The sequence below is a fragment of the Protopterus annectens genome, chromosome 1.part2 (assembly GCF_019279795.1).
Source record: "Protopterus annectens isolate FY-2018-M chromosome 1.part2, PAN1.0, whole genome shotgun sequence".
Lineage (NCBI taxonomy): Eukaryota > Metazoa > Chordata > Ceratodontiformes > Protopteridae > Protopterus > Protopterus annectens.
Genome location: NC_056727.1, coordinates 564,704,543 through 564,723,095, shown reverse-complemented (window position 1 = coordinate 564,723,095; position 18,553 = coordinate 564,704,543). Strand labels below are relative to the sequence as shown.

The 18,553-nt window shown below is 37.9% G+C and overlaps 1 protein-coding gene across 1 annotated transcript in view; it reads right to left on the bottom strand.

Annotated features, from left to right (window-relative positions):
• The window catches only part of LOC122790194 (opsin-5-like), a 570,713-nt gene that overhangs the window by 109,304 nt on the left and 442,856 nt on the right, over positions 1-18,553 (bottom strand). The window contains exon 4 of the mRNA XM_044057777.1: positions 2,102-2,206. Within this exon, the coding sequence (XP_043913712.1) occupies positions 2,102-2,206 (105 nt within the window). The remainder of the gene's footprint in view (positions 1-2,101; positions 2,207-18,553) is intronic.

Below are 18,553 nucleotides of genomic sequence, written 5' to 3'. Positions count from 1 at the left end.
CTGAAGCTTTTAATTATTCCTGATCAACAACACATGCATGTCAAACCCCGTCTACCTAACTTTGACATAAGTAGCTCAGTGGTGAGAGACAAAGATAGTATATGATTAAGCCAAAGTCTAATTTAAGATACTTGTTGTTTCAGTCAACAAGCTTTTATGCATAAGAAGTGGAAAGTGATGAAACTTAAACTTAAAGATCTGTTTTTAGCTTGCCAGATATTTTTACAACATAAGGAAAAGCAGATGATCTCCACACAAACTAGCACTAAGGTTTGAAAGGTCATGAGGTAAGAGGACTGCTACAGAGTATACGAGTAATTGGGAGATGTTTAAAGGACAGGTTTACAGGTAAGTGGGAATTCAACAGCCAGACTCTGGTATTTCTGTCAGACAGGCATTTTAAAATCCAAAGCAGGATTCTGTGATCAGAATTGTGATACCAGCTCAGGGAGCAGAAGAGGAAGACCCACATAATTTAATTGCCATGAGGTCTTAGTAAGTATACACTGGTCAACATCGTGACATCGGTTAATGTCATTCATCAGTACTCAATAGACCAAAGTAATTCAACTAGCTAAGAATTTGGAGTGAAATGGTCTTGCACAGGATTTTCATCAGTTTTCAAAAGAGACAGTGATCAGTAGATTGAATCTTAGGTACACTATTGCAGATGGCTTTTACAGTTTCAAGCTTTCTTGCATATTTTGGGAATTTCCATGAGGGGTGGGGCGTGAGCATGGAAAATGAACTGTTTTTATGTCATTTTCCAATAGCAATGACTTTTAAATTCACATGCTAGGTTTTGTTTTAATAATATATCCAGATGCATCTGTTAAGTTAATCGAGCTTTTGACATTATTATGTTCTATGCACATTTTGTAATTATTTTGTTTGTTTACTGTTACATTGTTACCATAAATGTGTGATTTTTATTTTTTTATTTTTGTTAATTATTGATTGAATAGTATCAGATCACGTATGTACTTATAAAACAGACTAACACTTCTAATGATGAGTAATGAGTACACAGGACTCATAACACACACAAATGCTTGTTTGGGGATTGCCTGAACAAATAATTTTTACAGAGTATAATAGCCAATTTTTTTAGTGCCCTTATTTCACTTTTATGCTGACTGGTTTCGCTCGAGGTGTAGGAAGCTTCAGAGAGCAAATAAAATGAAAAGAGTCATGGAGAGATTCCGTGACTATTTGGAGTCAAAAACTGTATTCTTAAGGTTAATGTTTTGTTTTGTCTTATTAAAAAGACCATTTTATTTATTCGTTTATTTATTTATTTTACTTTTGTTTACCAGGAAAGTCTGACTGTGTGAGAGCCCATTTTCAGCAGAGGCCCGGGCAGAAAAGCTGCAAAGACAAACAACATAAGTTTTACACATTTGAATAAATCATAGATTCACATTTGAATAAACCATAAATTCACAATGATGGAAAGGACAGACATTAATACAAATACTAATTCAAACTATCTTGGTCAGTAGATACAGATATAGGATTTATATTAGGAGAATATAGCCAAGACACAAGTAGACTACACAAATTATAAGATTTGGATAGAACTGTGCCAGAGGATAGCTAAATGGGACTAATATGTACCCTATGTAATATGGAATGTGTAAGAGAGATGGGAGGAGAGGAGTTGCATAAGAAGGGAAAGGGGTGAAAAAGAATAGGTAAATAGAGAAAAATGTGTGGGGTATCTGTGAGAAGAAGCAAGAGTGCACCCATAGGTGAGACGAGAGAGAGAGAGAGAGAGAGAGACGGGTGTTGGGAAAGATTGATGTAAGTAAGATGAGGTATGCTAAGTAGTGTGAGGGGAAGAGAGAGAATGGTATGAGTTATTTGGTAGGAGGGGGTATGGACTCATAGCTGGCCTTAGTCATAGGCCAACTAGACTGCCGCCAAGGGTGTCGCTCTAGCAGGGGCCTGTAAATGGAGTGCAGGGAATTATGGCTAGCTAGTGTTGGGGGGAGGAGAATATAGTAGTAAAAGAGATAATATATAATTACATAGGAAGGGTATTAAGGTTGAAGGAATGTATTTTACCTACTAAACATCCAATAGTAGTACATAATCTTACCTCTATAACTTCCCCAGCCAAGCAGAGGGGCTGCTGACCAGAATAATGCCGCTGCCCAAATAAGAACCAAAGAAACGTTGATGCTGTTGTCGTTGATGTAGGAAGCTGTGGAGGTAACAAACAGTACCTATTAGAGAAGGTAAACAGACACATACTGCTGCAAATATACTAGTTGCAATTGTCTTACTGAATTAATATCCAATACCTGTCAGAGTTATCTGTCTTAAATTTGTAGGCTGGCTGCTACTCTTAGGTAAGCATTAAGATACTGAAAGTCTAAATCAATTTTTTGGCCATCAAATTCACTTCTCAGCTACCATAGTGGCTCAGTCAGTCCATCTAGAGAACAAAAACCCACTGGCCTATTCTTTGCCCTAGGAGGTGAGAGCTGAGCATTGAGATTAGTATTATCATGTGTTATGCGAGGTGGAGCTTTTTATACATTTATGCTGCTAACACTCTCTCTTTGTCTGTGCTGTGATTTCTGCATACATTGCTTGCCTTCAGAAGTAAGATGTGTGCTTACACACTTGCTAATTCACAGTACATGGGCCACCATTATTACATGTACAGTCATCATTGTCCTTCCTATGGGCCAGCTATGGCCCTTTCCTTGGGGTGGATAAGCAGGCAATTGCTACACCACTCTCATTTCCTCCATGAATTTCCTTTAGTACTCGGGTCACTAGTCATACCTAGGTTTTTGAAAGTCAGGGCTTTATCCATCTTTGCAAATGGAGCTGGCTAGGAGACATTTTTTTGTCCTGGAATAAAAATGATGATACAGCATATGCCTCGTGTGAGAAATGGACAATACCTGGAGTTGAGGAGGAAGAAAGATGACTAAAAGGAAAAATACAAACAAAGGTTTTATATATATGAATGGGATGCCATTCAAAGGCAGACGACCCTCGAGCAGACATTTATTAAGAGTTGGATGTCCCCTAGAACGGAAGATTACATTCTGAACTGTGGTCATTAAAGCAGAGCCCAGCTTTAAGAAATAACAGTCTACATTTACTTTTGTTTTTTTTTTTTTTGCTGCCCTTTCATAGAAGACAAAACAAATACATTAACAAGCACTGTGTGTCAGACTCAAAGCTATAAAAAATAAAGTCAGAAGGATATTAATTATACAAAATAATATGAATATAAAAGTACTCAAGTAATATGATAAACAACATAATATCAAACTCCAACTGCTTACATAAGTAATACCTCACCTAAAAGTCTTAAGAGGTCCACTAAAAGGTATATTATACCATGATCCCCCCAAAACGTGCACGCTGATTGGCCAGCGTGCCCGTTGTAAATTGAGTTATACTAATGGAAAAAGGTCCGGTCGCCCAGACTTTTTTCCATTAGTATAACTCATTTTTTTAAAACACTGTCTCGCTATGTTAAATGGGTTTAACATAGCGAGACAGCTTTAAAATAAGTCTCCGTTGCTTATTTTAAAGCTGTCTCGCTATGTTAAACCCATTTAACATAGCAAGACAGTGTTTTAAAGCAACGGAGAAAGCAAGATCTCCGTTGCTTTTTTTCAGTGTCTCGCTATGTTAAATGAGTTTAACATAGTGAGACAGTTTTAAAATAAGCAACGGAGATGTCCATTGCTTATTTTAAAACTGTCTCGCTATGTTAAACTCATTTAACATAGCGAAACATAAAAAAAGCAACGGAGATCTTGCTTTCTCCGTTGCTTTATACAACTCTGATGTACTGCGAGGCGCGCAGTACATCAGAACTGCCGTGGATGCCAGACATCTGCGGAAGGGCAGTAAACAGGCATTATACTATGCCATTATTTAAGAAAAGGAATAGTTTCTTTTCTTAAATAATGTCATGGTATAATAGCAATAACCCACTTCTGGGTGTGGGTAATGCTAAATTTACCCACGGTTGGCTTTGTTTGGTCCCTCGGGCTTCGCCCTCCGGACCAAACCACGCCAACCGTGGGTAAATTTAGCATTACCCACACCCAGGCGTGGGTTATTGCTATAATATTTACCCTACCCAGTAAATACACACTTCCAGAGGCAGGGCAAAAGGATCCTGTCCTGCACCAATGATTCTATTCTTGGTATATTTACTATTTTGGTGAGACACTATACACATGTACTATGTGCAACATAAAGAGCATTCATGCAGGACTTACACATGAATCAGAGAGTAAAATGCACTGCACTTTATTGGTTTATTAAGGGTAGTTGCCTGAAAATATGCCTAATGGGCTCTGTTCTCGGACATGATATATGAAAGCCATGTGTTTTTCCATGCAGAGAAGACTGAATGGTTAACAATTCTATCTAGCATTCATATGTCTGCTGCTGAATATGCAACGTGACCTCTATATCTCTGGGTTTTAAGTCCAAAATAAAATTGTTAGAGGCCTTCCTGGCAGTAATGTTGTCACAAAGGTGTCTTCCAGCAATAACTGTTAAATGACTAGGATTACTAGCCAGTCCATTGTTTCATTAGTTACCAAACTGGATTTCCTGTGGATTTAGTTTGAATTCAGAATGTATCTTCTAATTTCATAGTTAAAGGTATAAGGGGGAAGGGAGCCAGAGATTTTACAAGCCAGAGGCCAGATAAGGAAGCCATCATGTCACTTAATGTAGTAACCTTTAAGAAAGATATTCTGCAATACCTGACAACATTTGTGCAGACAAAAAAAGCAATACTTAACTGCAAACTGCATTTTGCTTTACATATTACACTTCAGTTAAAAGCAAGTACAATGTATGTTTTTCACTTTTGTATTTCAAACAAACATTTACACATTTTTAGTTTGATGCAACTCCAGTACAATTATGGTTTATGACTTTTTGTTTTGAAAGACAAGAAACATTCTTTTGGTTTATTATACCCTTTTCACTATCACAGAACTGGGTTAGGCCCCAGAAGGAAAGTGTGATTGCCTCCCAGTTTAAATCTGTTACGTTATGGGAATTGGGGAAGAACATGGTGGATGACAAATTGCTGACAGTAAGTAGGACATTGAAGTTTGAGATCTGTGGAAAGTAACAGTCACTTGGCAGATTTATGCCTAGCGGTTATACATCAATATTTTGGATTCTCCAGTAGATAATGAGGATATTTTCCTCTGCACTGTTTTTTTTAAGAGAGGAGTAGTAAACTCTAGACTGGTGGCTGTGGGCATATTTTAAAGGACTTGTGGGACATTGAAAAGGTATTTTGTTTGGTATGCGTCACCTCTTTTCATCTCTCCATATGTGGTGCCTGTATTCCTATAGAAATCCACAGGTAGGACTATATAATGAGTTTTATTTGGTATTTATAGCATTTATTTGTAACTTTTCACTGGAAAAATGTTTTAGTCCTACATGACAAGAGATGGTATTGGCGTGTGCTTAGGATTTATTACAGAAGGAAATGTAGGTATGATATGTGGATCAGCAACAAAATTAAAATATGGAGTTGAAACCTGGGCTAGGGTTGGGAAATTTTGAACAGTGATTTTTTTTTTGTTTGGGTTTTTATACACTTACAAGGCTTTGAAGCGGGAGGGAACCTGACATGAAAAGTGGTTTGCAATCACTAAGAGGGCTTGCTCTTCAACATAGCATTGTTAGCTATTTGGAAATAGTTCGTAATGCAATGGTAATGGATGTTGTACAGAATAACGATCTTAGGAGGTAACAGAGATATTGAGGATTTTGGATGGAAAGACAGAGGTAAGATTACCGCTTTACCTTTAGTAGTCAATTTGGGATGGAATGTAAAAATCCTATGATAGTTGGGGTGAAAAGAGTTATCATTTTACAATGAAGGTGATCTGTTAACATGATTTAGTGCAGGCTATGTACAAAGATCTTATGACTTAAGTATGAACAGTGTTCGGTCGCACAGGGGGGTTGCTAGTAGGAGTGGGTGCGTGTGAAGGCTGCCAGCCTAGCTAGATAGAATTTTGTAGATAATTCTATGTAACTGTAAATATTAATATAATCCACAGGCTTGTTTTACAAATGAAAAGAAAACTAAATGTAAGAAAACTGTGTTATATGCTGAACTTCAAAAATGTGACCACAGTGCACCCTGCTGGAAGAAAGCTAAGTAAAGACTTACAACTGTGTTTGATCTCAAGCTTGGAGTTATTATTAAGACAGAGATAATTGCTAGATTTTACATGTAAAAGTGTCTTGTATTGCTGTGGCTTCCTGGCCAGGTGCATCTTACAAAGAAATGTAAATTCTGAGTTTCTGTTAGCGTGGGAACTAAAGGAGAAGTGATAAAAATCATGTAATGTGAAATAACTCAGCAGTACTGGGTGTTATCAATTTAAGACTTTCTCAGAGAGAAAGATTGAGCATTTTGTATTTTGTCTGAAGCTGACAACAACTCACTAGCACTTTGCCTTGTAAGTAAAGTTATTTAGGACATAGTTTCTCTTAGAGTTAGATAGGAATTTATCCAGATTAGTTTGGCTGTTTTCTATATCTATGTCAGACTATCCTACAATATTGTTTTAAAGTTCCTGTGATTTCTGAACTCTTGATTAGCACTGTGTTGAATTGATGAGATTTGTATTGTTTTTATTATTTATTAAATATTTTTAAACCTTTCAACTGTGGCTGTTTTGTTAGAGATAATCTAAGCTCTAGAGTACTCGCATGTATTTGGTGATACTGTCCAAACCACTCCAATAGTCTTGCTGCTCAGTCACACTTAGTATTTGGATAACAGTAATGTTACACAGTGAAATTGGTCACCCTTTGGGAAGGGTCTTAGTAGCTGATATTAGTGGTTGGTGGCAGTCGGTACTACCTTATAGTCTGGGCAGAAGGGGAGCATAGCTGGAGAACCTGTGCCAGCCTTCCCCAGGACTGTCTGTGTGTCTGTATCTAAATCAGATCTTAAAGTGAAGGTGATCAGTGATGGCTTGGTGGGACGTTTTATTTCCTGATTTTCATAGTGTTATCACTTGAATTGTTACAAAAACTAACGGAAGGAATTCTTTATAGAGTATTATAGTTGCTCACTGCTTCTGTCATAGTCATTTGTGTATATTGCAAGGATATCATTTGTCCAAACAGGGCCTCTAGTTCCTTCCCTGTCTTGTATCCCTTCCATGTCACCCTCTGTTATTGGGTTTTCTTTCTTTTTTCTTAATGTTTTGTCATTTGATATTAAACTGGTCTGTTATAAAGTGTTTTTGTCAGCTACTTGGGCAGGGACACAAATCACTGGTTGGACAGAGAGAGTGCTGGAGGTTTTAGATTGACCACTAGGCTGAGATCTGGACCCCATAGCTGTGCCAGTGGGGAGTCTTATTGGGGATCTGGAGAGAAAGGGAGAAACCGGCCCCAGACTGACTGTGATCTCTGTGTGCTCTTAAGGGAAGTTGTACTTTACAGTGTGTGTACTTGCTATCCTTCCCAATGTGCACACCCCTCACTGGTTCTAGTGGTGAGGATTGAGGCTCCTTGATTACTGGGCCAGTGCATGGGTGTCACAGTGTGCATCACGGGTCAGCTCTGAGCCTACTGCTGTTCATACTGGTGATGGATTACATTAACAAACGGGTAAGAGGGAACAGATCAACAAAGTTGCTATATGCAGATGATGTGACATTGCAGGCAGACTCTGAGCAAGGACTTTAGCAAAGGATAGGGGAATGAAATGCAAAACTTTAGCACATGGGATGAAACCAAATACATATAAGACAGTGGTAATGGCTGTAAATTGGGAATGTCAGAAGAAGCTGAGAACTGAGACAAAAGGAAAGATAGTGGAACAGATGAACAGCTTCAAATATCTGGGAGGGTTGGTTGAGGAGAAGGGAAGTCTGAGTGAAGAGGTCAAAGTTAGAATCAGAGGGGCTGTAGCCAACTGGCACAGAGTGTCAGGTGTAGTGTATGACAGAAGAATGCCAAAGAAGGTGAAAAGTAAGGTGTGCAAAACAGTGGTGCGACCAAAACTACTGTATGGTACAGAACCCTGGGCAGTGAAGGCAGAGCAGTTGAGGAAGCTAGAGGTAATAGAAATGAAGTGCCTGAGATGGGTGGTAGGATGCACACTGTGGGACAGACAAAGAAATGAGGACATAAGAGAAAAAGCCAAATAGGTCCAATTGCAGAAAAGATCAAAGAGAACAGATTACAGAGGTTCGAGTACATCTGCAGAAAAACAGAAGACTAACTGGTGACGAAGATTTAAAACAGACAGGAAGTAGGTAAGAGGAAACAAGGGCATCCAGCTAAGAGGTGGACAAATTGTGTGAGAGAAGATCTGTGACAGTCAGGCATGAGTGTCGAGGAGGGCAGGAGTGCGGCATTCAATCAAGAGAGATGGTGACGGTTACGCAACATCCTGACCCCATGTAGAAATTGGGAAAAGGGGGTTGATGATGAATGAAGGGGATCAGTGATGGCTTGGTGGGATGTTTTATTTCCTGATTTTCATAGTGTTATCACTTGGATTGTTACAAAAACTAAAGGAAGGAATTCTTTATAGAGTATTATAGTTGCTCACTGCTTCTGTCATAGTCATTTGTGTATATTGTAAGGATATCATTTGTCCAAACAGGGCCTGTAGTTCCTTCCCTGTCTTGTATCCCTTCCATGTCACCCTCTGTTATTGGGTTTTCTTTCTTTTTTCTTAATGTTTTGTCATTTGATATTAAACTGGTCTGTTATAGGGATCTGAGGAACATGTGGTTTGTCCATACTTTTGTAGAAAGAGTTTTTCTGTATGGCAACTCTGAAGGGGTTAAGAAAGTTATTTAAGGTTTGCAATCTTCTAAATGAGATTTGGATGCTGGACCTCCAAACTTGTAAAATATCTAGATACTCTAGGTCCAGTAATTTTCTAGGTCATCTGTATTTCTTTAAAGCCTGGAGTTTTTCATTTCATTCTAAGAAGGCATTGCACTGTCCTCAATTAGCCTTCTTTGAATCTGACCAATAAAGCAAACTTCTCCACACTTCTCTAGCTTTCTTTGTAAGAAAGATTATCGAAAATGTGCCATACATTTGGCTATATTCATATCTGCCTTCTCATTATTTATTGGGTCCCTACCAGTCTGGTTTCAAATACTGGCACTACACTGACATTGCCTTGCCCTCTTGGAGTAATAAATGACATCCTGATCTTCAAAGATCAAAGTTTATATTACAGCCTGGTCCAAGGAGAACTCTTAGCAGCATCTAACACTGTCGATTATGATATTCATTTCTGCTGTCTACTTACTGTAGATTAATTTACCTCTTTTTTGTTATTAGTCAGTCATCTTAGGAGCTAATTCCTTAGAAAGATGTCCAATTAATTTGCAGTTCAGTAGGACTTCATTCTTCCTCATTTGGTATTCATGGTATATATGCTACCATTAAGAGATGTCATTAAAGGCCAAGGTTTTCAGCTGTATCTCTGTTTTTCTCAGGAGTCTGTTCTTACTTTAGAAAAATGTTGGGGAGCCATCCAGTCTTGGGTGGTATAAAGTTATCTTAACTCAAGTTGCCAAGGACAGAGGTAATGCCAATGAATGCAGCTTTGCATCTGGAATTGGCTGCTTACCCATCTCCTTTCATCTATTCAATGACATTTGGCTTAGGCTAATGCTAAGTGTACAAAATCTTGGATGTTAGAGCTCACAAACAATGTAGGGGCAGGGTTGGTAGTTGTTGAATCGTATTACTTTCATTTAAAGAATGCTGCATAGATAAAACACTTAAATCCATTGTACCAAACAGCAGTAATGCATGCAGTAATGTTTTCCCACCTAGATTACTACAATGCACTTTCCCTTTGCTTTAGAGACTGCAGCAGGAGCAGCATTTCATGGCTGGGGATTGACTTTCACCCATCATGTTACTATTATGCAGTGAAATCAACACACTGGCTGCTGGAGGTAATGTGGAGGAACTTTAAAATCTTAGTTCTAACGTTATGTTTTACATGGTCTAAATTGCACAAGAGTTCCTGATCCTTTTAACATTCATTTTGATGTTTTTGTTTGATTTTTTCTGTCTTAATGCATACTGTTTAGACTCGGAAGTATGTAATAAACAATAATGAATATCAAGATTAAGAATTTACCAAAGTACATTGGTTCCAGGATGATGAATGAGTCAGCAACACTCAAATTAAGAAAATAACGGAAATTACTTTAGCAACTACACAAATTACACTTAAAATTACACATTTACCAAAGTCAATAACATACCCCTCTACTTCTTTGCTAAATGTTTGCATCATCAAGAATTTTCTGAAGAATAAGAAGGATAAAACTAATGACTGGCATTACTGCCCGACTGTAATCCCCAGTGATTTACCAGATAATCAAAAACTGTATAATGGACAGGACAAACATATGAGGCAAAATTAGGTATAGCTAAATGGTATGGTTAATAAACTAAGTAGATGGACTTTATTTATAGTTTCTACCCCAAGAAAGTGGAGTTGCCTAAGCCTTAGCTGTATTGGTTATATCTTGCAGAGGATCTAACAGCTGGCTAGCTTCCAAAGCTTCAAAGGCACCTTTCATAGGACCAAACTATTCATCAGCTTGAGCTGAGCTGAATGCAAAGAGTGGTCTGGGCATCAAGCCCTTCAGATCTTTCATGCAAAGTGAGAGAGGGAGGATAGAACCCTGAAAAGGTCAATGCTGGGAAATAATGTAGAGGATCTCACCCTGGCAACTAAAACATAGAATAATAAGGAGGATGAAAGGAGGGAGCAGCAGCTGTTGCAGCAGTGATCATTCAAACATCTACTGCTATGGCAAATTTACTTACACAACTGTACTATGTTCTTCATACAGATCACTGCTGCAGTAGCCTTAGCTATAGGAATAGATTACCACATGTTAGACTGACTGGGAGACTCTGGGGAATGTTATTAGCAAAGTCTGTCCTAGATGTGGAAAATAAATCTAGTTTGTAATGCTTTGTAAAGGTCTACACAGAAGATAAAGTTGCTACTGCTAAAATACTTCTAGCTTCTAACCTTTTCCAAAAAAGCAACAGATGAAGCCAAGGCCCTGGTGGAATGAGCATTGACCCTGCCTACAAATTGCCTTGTTGTGGTAACAAAAGGTAATAGCATTAGACAACCATTCGGAAAGAATCTGCTTTAACACTGGTTGTCCTTTCATTTTTCCTTCCCAGGAAATAAGCAATTGATCATAGTTCCTAAAAGATTTTGTTCTGTCAAGATAAAACCCTGGCTGTCTATGGGCATCCAAGGTATGGAGCATCCTTTCTCCATTATTTTTAGGTTCTGGAAAGAAGGTAAGGAGATGGACAGCTTGGCTCAAAGTAAACTTGGATACCACTTTATGCATAAATGAAGGAATAGTTTTTGAGGAAACCCTTTCTTTGAGGAAAATGAGATAAGGTTGATCCACCATAAGAGCTTGCAACTATTCTTACAGAGGTCAGAGTAATAAGTAACACTGTTTTTCATGTTAAAACACTCAAGTCAGCCAAATGAGTTTTTTCAAATGGGGCAACAGTTAGTTCTTCCAAGACAAAATGACGATCCCAAGGAGGAGTCATCTGTTTTCTAGGAGGCTTGGTATGCAACACCCGATTCAAAAGCATTTTCACATGAGAATGCATTGAAAGAGGCAGATCCATGGGCAGACATGCTTTAATGGACAGCAAATAAACTTTGATGGATGAGTAAAACAGGTCAGAGGATAGTAACTCACACAAATAATGTAGAACCAGAGAGATGGTAGCACTGAAAATGTACTGGTTCTTGTCTTGACACCAATGAGAGAACATTTTCCATTTGAATATGTTGAAACACAGGTGCCCAATAGGAAGGTAGCTGGAATAAAGAAGCTGTACCACGACAAAGTAAAATCTTCTTTTTTTAATACAAAATGGTGAGCGCTTTCACAGTGGTAACCATTGCTTCATCAGACAGTTCATTCAAACAGCAACAGCACTTAAATACTTTAATTCATTACTAAAACAACCAATCCTACCACTCAGAGTTAATTCAGCACTCAGCAATCAATTAATTACTATGGTTACGTTTTGCCCTTAGTTAATTGCTGAAGTCAGAAGAACACTGTTTAAAAAACACATGCACAAAATGTAAAAACAAGAACATGTGGATGAATATAAATAAAATACATGAAAAGTCAGTGAATAAATACATATACTCATGTTCCCATTTAGTAACTGCTTGTGTGTGTGGGTATAAGCATAAAAATATATGTACATTTATATAAAAATATAAGCAGTACCACACTCAACAACTTAATACATATATTCTGCCTAATAAATACACATGCTGTTCACCTAGTAAATACATATGCTTTAAACATACATCTCAACAAATACTTGTCTTTAGTGATATCTATGCTAAAAGCAGCTCAATAAATACTGTCATATTGACCCAAAGCCCTGCATGTGTTTATGTAGTCTTCTCTTGTTAAGATAGTATTGTTATTATTTATTTTATTTTAACCTTCTAGATTTTAGCACTGGCTTCAATGGAGAACTATCACTCAAACCCAAACCTCTGTGTGCTCCTAAATGCAATATTTTCAGTAGTATTGACTATGTCCCCCATCCTATTGCTGACATTCTGAATGTGTAAAACCTGAAATAAAAATTTATGGTCATCCCCCTTATCCAGTGTATGCTTAGCCAAAGCACTATACAGTTGCCCTTTTCTAGTGCAGTAAAGGTGATCCCTTATCCATTCCCTAAGGTGACGGTTAGTTTTGCCAACATAGAAATGGAAGCATGTTGTGCAGTGAGCTACATACACTACATTCTTAGTATTGCAATCAGCATAATTCCTTAGCTCCCATAGATGCCCTGTTTCAGGGTGCTTGAAAAAACTTGATTCATCTATATAAATGCACTGTGTGCATTTTCCACATCTATGGGTATCATTCACTGTGCTATCCATCAGAGTAGGTATCCTTGGATAGCAAAGCTGCTGTTTCAGATTTTTCTTATTTTTAAATGCAAAATGTGGTTGTCCACCCACTATGTTGGTAGTATCCTCATCTACTAACAACATATGCCAATTTTGTCGTATGATGGTTTCAAACCTTTTCACATCTCTTGCATATGGTAAAACCATCAGAATGTGTCATAATACACTATTCCTGATACCTACCATGTCACTACCTGCTCTATCAGAGTAGTAGGGCTTAGCTTTACCTTTCCTTTCTTTGTGTACATTATGGTACACCTTATCAATTTCATGTTCACTATACCCCCTATTAATGAAACCTGTTCTTAGCTTAGTTAACTCATTTCTATACACTTCCTCTTGACAACATAGGCGAGATGTTCTCATTGCCTGACCTCTGTTTATGTTAGAAAAAATCTTAGGGTTATGCATACTGTTTCTGTGTAGAAAAGATGGTCTGTAGCATTGTTTCCTATGTAATTTCGTAGACCATTGGTCATTTTCTCTGTATATGGTAACATCCAGGAAGTCTAAACTCATTTCAGAGCTGTTCATCGTAAACTTTAAAAAGTCACTAGTAGTATTTGGATGTGCATACAGGGATTTAAGTTGTTCACCATCACCTTTCCAAAAAATAAAAAGATCATCTACGAAATGCTTATAAAAGGCTTTTTGGGGATTACCTAACAAGTGTTCATATTCCCAGTTAACCATAACCAGGTTTGCATATGTGTTGGCATGGAAACACTTGCGCTACTTTGTTAGCCCAGTGGCAACAAATCAATCTTAACACCAGTAAAGCATATATACAACTGTGGCTGGACTTTTTCAAGCCGGTGGAACAAGAGCTTAATGAAAAGATACGTCAGCAACAACATGAACTGTCTGTGCTTTATGGGGAAGCAGCTACTGAAGTTTTCATGCATGAACTAATTGATAAGATACTCTGTTATGAAACCAGACTGCTTGAGCAAAAGAAAAAGAAACTGTGTAGGGATCTAACAGATTTCACCAACCAGCATGTCTTTACTTGGCCGAAACCTGCACAGTCTGCAGACCAGTCTAATACCAACCGCAATCTGAGATCTATGAGAGAAATTAATGGGCAGTCAGAATTAAAGTATTTAAGTGCTGTTGCTGTTTGAATGAACTATCTGATGAAGCAATGGTTACCATTGCAAAAGCGCTCACCATTTTGTATTAAAAAAGATTTTACTTTGTCGTAGTTCAGCTTCTTTATTCCAGCTACCTTCCTACTGGGCACCGGTGTTTCAACATTTTTAACTTCTGGGCTGGTTTGGATTTTATTATGTGCTACAATATGAATTTGATTTTTAGTAGCATTTTCTGCCTCCTTTAATATCTGCTGCATGTCCTCAGAACATATGTGCCTAAGTATTGGGATTCTATCATCCCGGCAATTAGTTAAAGTTGCTTGGTGTTGGGAAGTATGAAACACCCCTTGTCACATGTGAGTAGGTTCTGCCTATAAGGAAGCTTGTGGTAATTTCCCTTAGCTATCTTTGGAGAGTCCTTGTAATCTTCATGATGACCCTGGTATTAGTGGAAAAGGTGAAAAATTATACAGGAACATTCCTTTCCAAGGAAAAGAAAAAAAAATATGTTTTCCAGGTCTTCCTGCATGGAGCAGGCATTTGCCAACTGATTGTTGTCAGTGGAGGCAAAAAGATCTATTTCAGGTGTCCCCATAACTGGATTAATTCTTGGAAGACCCCCTGATTCAATTTCCATTAATAAGGGTATATTCTGGCTATGTTCAGCTTGTCTGCTACAAATTGTTGTTCTGATGGTACGCAAGATGCCTGTAAAGTGAGATTGCACTGAAAAGCTATATCCCAGGCTACCATAGCTAGTCTGCGTAGAAGGTAGGATCTGGTTTCCTCTATTTGTCTATGTACCTGTTAAGGTACAAAATAAATTCATTCAACACAGTTCAGAATTTCACTTTATTGTAAAAGAACAAACATTCATGGAAGGAAAGCAAACAAGGTCTTGTCTCCTGTAACAAAGAAACTGCAGTCATCTTTATACTGTAAAAGCTCTGGGAAAACATTTTGTTATCTGTCAGGCTATGGCCACTGACCAATTAAATCTAAACATCTCTATATTGTTTTGCTTACTGAGAATCAGCAGACCCATTATTTAAGTTTTCCTTTAGTAGGCATGCATTCTGTTTCTCCATACTGGCACTAGGAAATGCCAAGATGGAAAAAAAGACAGGCTTATACAGTCAGGATCCATTTTTAAAACAAGATGGATTTCGCTTTCAATCAAAAATGACTGTACAAACCACTTAAACACTTCTCCCGTCTCAATTCCCCATTTGATACTCTAGACCATCACTTGGGTCAAGCAATTCTTTGTGACCGGACAGTAATAACAGGTTTTGAAATGAGTAGACACTTTTTTACATCCAGTCAAACACACTTCCCATATGGTTTCCTTCTGTCCTCTACAGATACAATGCTTGTATAAGCATTTTAAAAAAATAGATTTGTGAGCGATAAACGCGTTTATTTCTGGATTGAATAAAGAAACAATTTGAATACCGCTCAGGCTCATTTTCCTTCTTGAGTACATTCTCATAAATCTGTCCAAAACGTTCTATCTCACTGTTTTCACTGTCTTCTTTTTCATCATAATTTCTTCTGACGGTGGTTAGTGACACTTTCTCAGCTTCATTTTTAATGTGAATATTCTGCAATTTAATACTTTGTCAAGATGCAAGAAGCTTTATCATTCTCACTGTACACATAAATAGGATTATGCATAAACGAATCACAGTAACAACAATAAGCAGCAAAATTTTCAAAAATCTTCATCCTGAAAACAAATTTCTTACCCACGGAACTGAGTTGTCAGCTTCTCTAGCATGTCACAACTCTGTGACTTTCTGAATGATTTCTAAATGATGACGAATGGCATGCTTATTGTCTGGTATAAATGAGCATCACTCCATTTGGATGAGCATGCATGCATGCACCTCCTCTTAAAAGGGAGGACGAAGTCAAGTGCCGTTCTGTTCTAAAGCACTACACTATGTATACCAGTTATTTCAATGATAATCTGATTTACAGATTTGAAGTTGTATTACTCGACACTTCTAACAATTTAGACAATTCTCTCAATTCCCAGATAGACTTTGCTAACACACAAGAAGGTAAAATACCTGCCCTAGACATGACATCATCGGGTCCATATTAGATAATTGAACTTTCAAAAGTTCGACTGTCATATGGTCGACACCATATGATCAAACTTTTAAAAGTTTGAACATCTAACTATACAAATAACCTACCTGAACACCCCCCACACCCCCTACTCTTTAAATATACCAACTCCGAGATCGCACTATAGTGCAGAAAAGGGAAATCTTCCCATTCCGCGCTGTACGGAGATCTCTGTTAAAACGTTCAAACTTTCAAAAATTTGATCATATAGTATCGACCATATGACACTCCAACTTTTAAAAGTTCGATTATCTAATATAGACCCGACATCATCAGGCAAGTCCATATGTCATAGTCCTTTGAATGCAGTCTGTTCTAAATCATGATGATAAATCCAGGAAGCATCTATCTTTCCAACTGGATTTTTAATGTCCTGTGATTCTCTCTTCCAGCAAATCATGTGAATTGTTCCACTGGGTAAAGTCTCTGTATGTTGAACAGCTGAAATGACACAACCAATGTAACAACACCTTGACTGGTCCACTGGCAAACAAGGCTAAGCCTGACCCCACAAATGTAATGAATCTCATGCAGCATGTCCTGCAGCCACATTATATATTCACCGAGCAACACTGCAATTGCTTCATTCAACAGGGAATGTTTCATTTTTAGCGTAGCAAGTATGACCCTTTACAGCTACTAATAAATGAAGTGGAATAAGTCTAGAAAAAGGGATAACATTATGCCAAAAATGTTACCTAAAATTGTTTAAACACTGCTACTACTGCTGTCTCTGTTCCTGGTACTGGAAAAAAGCAATGCCCCCATCATGTGCCATTGGTATATGTGCATGCACCTAACAGTTACTAACATTCATTGTTTTATCGTGGGTTTACATTGCAGCAGAAAAAGTATTAAATTTAAGATTCCAGTCTCATCATCTTTGTAAAATTTTAACAAAATGTTTTTCTTTAATACAAAATTGTTCATTACTTGCAGTTCTGATGACTTCTAGTGAAAGAAGAAAATGCAATAAAAGAATGATGAATACCAGGATACCAATTCCAATGACAAGTCCATATGAATAACAGACTGGACTGGGTTGGTGGGGATTTGCCAGGAGTTGCAAGACGGGATGATTTACTTTCTTCCTATAGTTCACATATTGTTGATTTCTGAACAAATTCCATACTGGATTCTGTGCTAAGTCCTATGAGTGAAACTTGGTCACCTGATTCAGTCTTCGATTTCTGAACTGGTTTCTGCTCATTATCCAGTGTCAGCAAAGTTGCTGGGTCACTAGTCTTCACTTCTGATCATGTTAGCTTTCCTATTTTTTCTTCTGGTGTTGGATGAATTGGTTAGTCATTGAGTATGGGTGGAATGGCATTGTCAACGTTTCATTGATATTTTTCACAAGGAAGGAACTTTTTCACGTTTGACATTAATCCAGGTAGTTGATCTTTCACATTTAATGGCAGTGGCTGTCATAAGAAGAAACAAGAAGGGTCCCTTCCATCTAGGCTGGAGGGTATGATAACTGGAGAAGGACTGTATGTACACCCAGTTGCCTAGTGTGATGCTTTGGCAAGATGTGGGGTAAAGTTGCTGTTGAGCTACATTGACCTGCAGATGAATACACTGCAGAACAGAAATAAGACTTGCAATAAAGAAAAGTGAATTCATCAATATCTTGTAACTCCAAATTACTGGGCAGTGGTGTAGCAGGCATGCTCGTGGGTTGTTCCATAAGGATCTTGTGGGGAGAGTACTTTTCAGAAGTACTAACTGCGCTATGAATACTGAACAGTACTACAGGCAAATCCTCCAGCCACTTGAGGTCAGTCTTCTCACACATCTTTGCAATTCTAGTTTTTAAAGTTTAATTCTTTCTCTCAGCAACTCCTGAAGCCTGGGGTCTATGTGGGCAATGACATTTTATTTTAATGTTCATGATCTTACACATGTCCTGTTTTATCTGACTTGTGAAATAAGTTCCTCTATCTGACTGAATACAAGGTACTCCAAACCTGGGTATGATTTCTTGCAACAGTTTTTTGGTGACCATAGTCACATCATTTCTAGCACAGGAATAAGCTTTGACCCATCTGGAAAAAACATCCACAATTACTAAAACATACTTAAACATCTGATGCTATGGGAGTACAATAAAACCCACTGTACACACTAAAAAGGTCCCCATGGCTTTTTTACAGACTGTGCGAGAAAGGTAACACTCTTTGACACATTATGCTGAACACAAACTGTGCAAGTATTTACAAAATGCTGAATGGCTTAGGAGATGTAAGGGGCTTAGCAGTCAGTCAAAATTTGCCTTATTAATGCACTTTTTCCC